The 6,271-nt window shown below is 29.8% G+C and overlaps 1 protein-coding gene across 1 annotated transcript; it reads left to right on the top strand.

The window, feature by feature from the left end:
* Positions 1-5,076: 5,076 nt before the first annotated feature.
* On the top strand, positions 5,077-5,689 carry LOC117929825 (non-specific lipid-transfer protein 2-like). The gene has a single exon (XM_034850247.1). It carries the CDS (start codon positions 5,154-5,156, stop codon positions 5,430-5,432), a length of 279 nt encoding a protein of 92 aa, XP_034706138.1. The 5' UTR covers positions 5,077-5,153; the 3' UTR covers positions 5,433-5,689.
* Positions 5,690-6,271: the final 582 nt, after the last annotated feature.

The raw sequence follows: 6,271 nt of genomic DNA, 5'->3' as shown, positions 1-6,271 counted from the left end.
TAGAAGTAAATAATTTAATGATTAAAACATTATTTAAAATAAATATATTCACTATTTTCTTCTCTTTTATATTAAAAAGTATTTTAATTTTTTTTTTACTATTATAAAATAAAAAGTTTAATTTTTTTTTAATCTTCTTTCTTCCTTATTTTAATAACTTTTTAAACATGACTTTTAATAATAAGTTATATGAAATGTTGCAAATTTGTTTACTAAGGATATTTTTAATGATTTGAATTAATTGAAAATTTATTAAAATAAGAAAAAGAAAAAGAAAGAAAAATGAGGGATGGATAGTTTTTATTTTAGATACTCAATTAAAATGTTTTTATATGACCGAATTTTAGAAGTGTATATCTATACCTAGTAGAGATTGAATTTTTCTTATATAAAAGGGTTGAAAGGTATATTTACTCATTTGAGATGAAAACAAGTAGTTAAAAATTATATAGATTATGTTTGAGTTTGGTTTAAAAATATTTTTCTAGTTTTTATTTTTTATTTTTTATTTTTATTTTTATATTGTCTTTTTTTGAAAATACATTTAATTAAAAAAATTAAAACCTTGTTTAGTACTATTTTTTATATGAAATTAATAAAAAGAATTAAATTTCATTTATTCATTTATTGTGTCATTGTACAATGGTATTACACTAACTGTACAAGGAAAATGTACTAAGGGTACAAGGGTATATAAGACTACTCTTTATGAAAGATTTCAATCGATTCTAAACCATTCTTTTATTTTTCTTATCATCCACGAATTGTACACATATGTTATATACTTTATTTAATTCTCATATGGAAATTCCAATAACTTTCCCAATAATGATATTTGGGGAAAAAATTTGATCCTAAGTCATCCATCATTTTCTCAATTAAACCATTGGAAATTTCAATACTTTCCTCAGTAATGATATTTGGGGAAAAAAATTTGATCCTAAGTCATCTACCATTTTCTCAACTAAACCATTGGAAATATAATTAAACACACATGTCCAATATTTCCCTAGTAATGATATTTGGGGAAAATTTTTTGATCATAAATCATCCACCATTTTCTCAACTAAACCATTGGAAATATGATTAAACACACTATATGGATACATAACTTACAAGAGATATGAAATTTGTGTCATTGTACAAGAGTATTACACATACAAGGGAAATATACTAAGTGTACAAGACCATCCTTTGCAAAAAATTTCAATTGATTTTGAACAACTCCTTTATTTTTCTTGTCACCCAAGGGTCGTACACCTATGTCATGCACTTTATTTAACTTTCACATGAAAATTTCAATATTTTCCCCAATAATGATATTCGGGGAAAATTTTTTTACCCTAAGTCATCCACATTTTTTTCGACCAAATCATTGAAAACATAGTTAACGCACCTGCATGGACACATAATTTAGGAAAGATATGAAATTTGTGTCACTGTACAAGAGTATTACACTAATTGTATAAGAGAAATGTGTCAAGTATACAATGGTGTACAAAACTCCTAATAGGTTTTATACGATTTTTAAACAACTTGAATTTGACATTAAGACGATTATTAATAGGATTTTATTTTATTTTTATTTTTTTTACCCAACTATGTCATTAACACCTTCCCTTCAAAAATTAATACATATGAAATAAAATTAAAATCAATCATGTTTGAATTGTTCATTATAAGTAAACTAAATGAAATATATATTTTTACTATTTTGTTTTTATAAACATAATTTCATTGTTATCAATAGAGATTAAAAATTATACTTAAATGGAATTAAAATAAACAAAAATTATTTTCGTAACATTTTTATTTTTTTTAAATCATTAATTTAAATTATCAAATTAGTTTTAAAATTAAAAATATTTATTGTAATTAGAGGTTTGAAGATTTCATGATTTTTATCTTATTACTTTTAAAAAATTGCTTTAATAAGAAAATATTTATTTTAATAGTTTTCAATATTTAAATCTTTATTTAAAAATATTTAGGATTAGTGTGAGAAGCAATTAGGTAATTTTGGAATGGAAAAATTTTGAATATCTTGAAGACTTTAATTATGCCCATTACTAGAAATATTGTCCTCTTGATTAATATTATATATATATATATATGCATGTGAGTGTTTACATTATTTCTAAAATAATATGAGAAATAATAAACATCATGTGTCTAATTTGCAAGTTAGAAATAATAATAATAATAATAATAATAATAATAATAATAATATTTTATGAAGTATTTAAAAATTATTTAATATATATGAGAAAAATATAAAACATATTTATTATTTTGTAAGTAAGAAACAAAAAAAAAAAAATTGCTAAGGTATTTAAAAATTATTTATTATATATATTATATAAGTTTGAAAAAAAAAAATTTGATGTCTAATTTGCAAGTTAGAACAAATAAAGAATACTAATATTTTATGAGGTGTTTAAAAATTGTTTAATATATCTAAGAAATAATATAAGTTTGAAATAAAAAATAATATTTATTATATATTATGTAAGTCTTCAAGGTATTTAAAAAATATTTATTATATATTATGTAAGTTTGAAAAAAAAAAAGAATAATATTTTATGAGGTATTTAAAAGTTATTTACTTCAAAAATGCATTTGACAATAATAATTTTTAACCATTTATCTTTCATATTTAATTTAATGGAGAAAAATGATTGGGAATTGATTCAACTTAATCCCACTAATAAATAGATGAGACTTGGATAAAAGAGTAAAAAGAGAGAATGAGAAAGATAGGGTGAACTAGTTTTTTTTATTTAATAGTTAAGGGTATTTTAGGGATTGTTTAAAGGCAATATCGTTTATCTCAATTTATACTCTTTCATTGGGTTTTGAGTTTAATTATGAGTGAAAGGAAGACCTTAACTCAATTACCAAGTCTAGTTGGGTTAAAAACACAATTCTCCCAATTATATATTAACTCCTGTCATTGATGATGATATTACGAAATGACATGAAGACCTATGGCAATCCCTTTAAATTAGGTTAGTAGCAATGAAAATGAGATTTCCCTTAAATTAGGTAAGCTGTAATGTCATACATCACAATCCTTTTTCTTTTTTAGAGTTTCGTGTTGGTTTGAAAACTGTGAGCACCGAATAGAGTACTCAATTTCCCTTTATTCTTTGTTCATTTTTTCATTTTTTCTCAGGCTTCTATGGCTTGTGGTTTTGAAGAACATGGCCATGAACTTGGACGTCCATTATTCAATAGTTACACATCATTGTCAAGCAAGATAATCTTAAGAATTGAGTAAGAAGAGTGAACTTGAAGTTTCGATACATTTAATGTAGAATACAGAAGGAAGGCAGAGTTGGAACAAACGGTGGTTGGTGGGAGAACATCACATTTAATTATTTGTTGTGACACTGAGGCTAACCCATAAATTGCAGTCACAGCAGGTGTATTAGAAATAACATACAAACAGAAAAATGTTGTCAAAAGAAGAGCAATATTTGGGAAGGAAAATGGGAACTTTGAGAATTTTCCCATTCAACTGACATGGGAAATGGAAAGGAACAGTTTCAATGTTAAAATGACTTGAAATCTGTAGGGCACAACACATGCAAATCAATCTGAATTATCCAATAAACATGGTCCATATACCTCTTCGGCTTGAACACATCAGTGAAATGATCCGCCTTTCATGTTGTAGCAACATGCTAATTGTATGAGATATTTCCTAATTAATCTGATTGAATTATTCCTGGATCTGGTTTCTGATCAGCAACAGAAGGCATTTCCATTTGCATTTCAATGTGGTTGCTTGCACTTGACTACCTAAGAAAGAGTTGCATCAAAACACTTTCATCAAGGATGGTTACCTTGGTGGGTGGGAAAAATGTTCACCATACTGATCCAACTATTTAATATGTTTTTCTTCTCATTTTCAAATATTTTTGGCCAAATTATGGATTTAGATCTCGGGTGCTACTTTTTTCTGTCGGAATCAAATTGAACCATAATAAGTTTCCCTTTTTTATTTGTTTTTTTTTTTAACGCTAATACTACTCATCTCTCTCATTGTCTTCTTATTCAATAACTAAATTGGTTATAATTGGCCGTAATTTAATCAAAACCAATCAACTTGATTTGATCTAGGGTTGGCTATGAACTAACTTAAGCCACCTAACTGTACCAAGATGTCTTCTCCCAATTCAATACTTCCTAGCAAATATGTTTATGCAATAGCATACTTGCACGCATTAGACCGGGGCACGTGGTGAAGCTTAGTTTACGTATGAAAAAATAACACGTTTGCTAGGATCAGTTTCCTGCGCTATGCCAAAATGTGAACAAGGATGGTTCCCATGAGTGTAGGATTAGTATAGATCATAGCGCCCTTTAGCCTACGTTTGGCTATGTGGCCTTGCCCTAGTTTCTTTTCAAGTAGCATGGACAACCAGATGGTGAGATATTGAGTACAAAAATAGGTATACTGCAGAAGTGGGCTCTTAATTTGCGTATACAACTGTCCATGAGTCGATCGACAAAAGGCTTATGAGTCGCTCTTTCTGTTAGATTGGTGAGATATTCATTAGAGGGGGACCCAAGAGAAGTCAATTTGCCTATGTAATATTTGAAATCTACCAATGATTTCTAAAAGATTCCATTGTCTTCATTTTCACATACTACAGTCGCACAACCTATATATCTCAACTATTTGTAGACCTGATCGACTAAGGTGGGCCAAATGTCGCCCCTGCACTGTCCATTGAGTGAAGGTTAATAGACAACAATGAACTCAGTTTAAGGCCAGCGGCCAGGCACACCTATGTTTGTACCTTGAAATGTTTAAAGAGGTAATTAATCTTGTCCAAAGCTCTATTGAGATTCTTGTGATGAATTCCTCAATTGGGCAATGTAAAATACCAGATTCAAAGGCCTAGACCATGTGCAAGACAAAGATGATGCATTTGTCTGAGGAGACAGCTGTTAGTTCTAGTGCTGTACGTCAAATTGAAAATTGTGAAGATGACAAGAAGGACCCGTGCATTTACATTTTATACACCTAACAATTTATTATTCTCATCTCTTCAGTCACCTCATCTTTAAATTCGGCAGGCAACCTTGGCCAAGTTCATCACTAAAAATCTTGTCTCTGTGAGAGTAGTGTTGTGTGGTTCAAGATGAAGATACCTTATGCTGCATTATGTGTGATAATGGTGGTGCTCCTGAGTGAAGCGCACCTGACAAAGGCAGTGACATGCAGCCCTCTGGAGCTGAGCTCTTGCTTTGCTGCAATCACCTCATCAGCACCCCCATCAAGCATGTGCTGCAGTAAGCTGAGGGAGCAGAGGCCATGCCTATGTGGGTACGTCAGGGACCCGAATCTCAATCAGTATGTTAACTCAGCCAACGCCAGGCGAGTTGCTAGTACCTGTGGTGTTCCATTTCCCAACTGCTAAGTTGGATTTTATTTACAGTTAAGTTGGTGTCCTGATGGTATAAATATATATGTTGTGCTTTGATCATAATCCCCATGGACATTGCTCTTTATTTGCCACTAAGTAGGAGTTCTGATGAGGTAAGTCTATATATGCCGTGCCATGATCATTGTCCTCATGGACATAGCTCTCTCGCTTTCTCTCTGTATTGTTAAATAGCTTGTTATGAAAATAAGGCTTCTTTTAACTAAACTGGAAAACAATAGCCTTTTACTAAAGTTGCAGTAATACATGGCTGATTTTAGGGGCTGTTTCTTGTGGCGGATGCACAACTTGCTCTGTTAAGAGTTCCATAGATTAAGCTACTTCAATTATTTTCTCTGCGGCACTAAAAATTGATTGATCCATGCCCTTCTACAGCTGTTCAGAAGTCCCATGCCTTTTCAATGAAGAACACCCTTCACTTCTAGATGAAAATTTGAACACTCAAAGAATTTGGGTGCAGTAATTGCCTGGCAATATTGTGACTTTTCTCTGGGTTAACTCTGAAAAACAATTTGATTGAGGAAAATTTTCAATTATTCTTTATGACTTGTGAAACAATCTTATGAACAAAATTATACTCATAGACCCAAATTGATTTCCAGAGTTCTCAGTTTTTGAATAATGGCTAATATCTATCCGATTAGTTTCCTTGTAGATAGAAGCAAATATAAAAATATCAGTAATTACGGATATATCGGTACTTTGATTTTACGGATATATTGGAGATTTATCTATAAATGTTTTGGAAAAAAATATAAGTAGACCTAAAATTTATTAAAACCCATGGAAAAGTGAGGAAAAAACCTCATTTAAAT

This window comes from Vitis riparia, chromosome 14 (assembly GCF_004353265.1).
Source record: "Vitis riparia cultivar Riparia Gloire de Montpellier isolate 1030 chromosome 14, EGFV_Vit.rip_1.0, whole genome shotgun sequence".
In the NCBI taxonomy this organism is placed as follows: Eukaryota; Viridiplantae; Streptophyta; class Magnoliopsida; order Vitales; family Vitaceae; genus Vitis; species Vitis riparia.
The sequence above is the reverse complement of the archived record's forward strand: the minus strand, read 5'-3'. Positions and strand labels throughout refer to the sequence as shown.

Coding starts and splice junctions, on each gene's coding strand:
- LOC117929825 (XM_034850247.1), top strand. CDS start 5,154: ATGAAGATACCTTATGCTGCATTATGTGTGATAATGGTGGTGCTCCTG.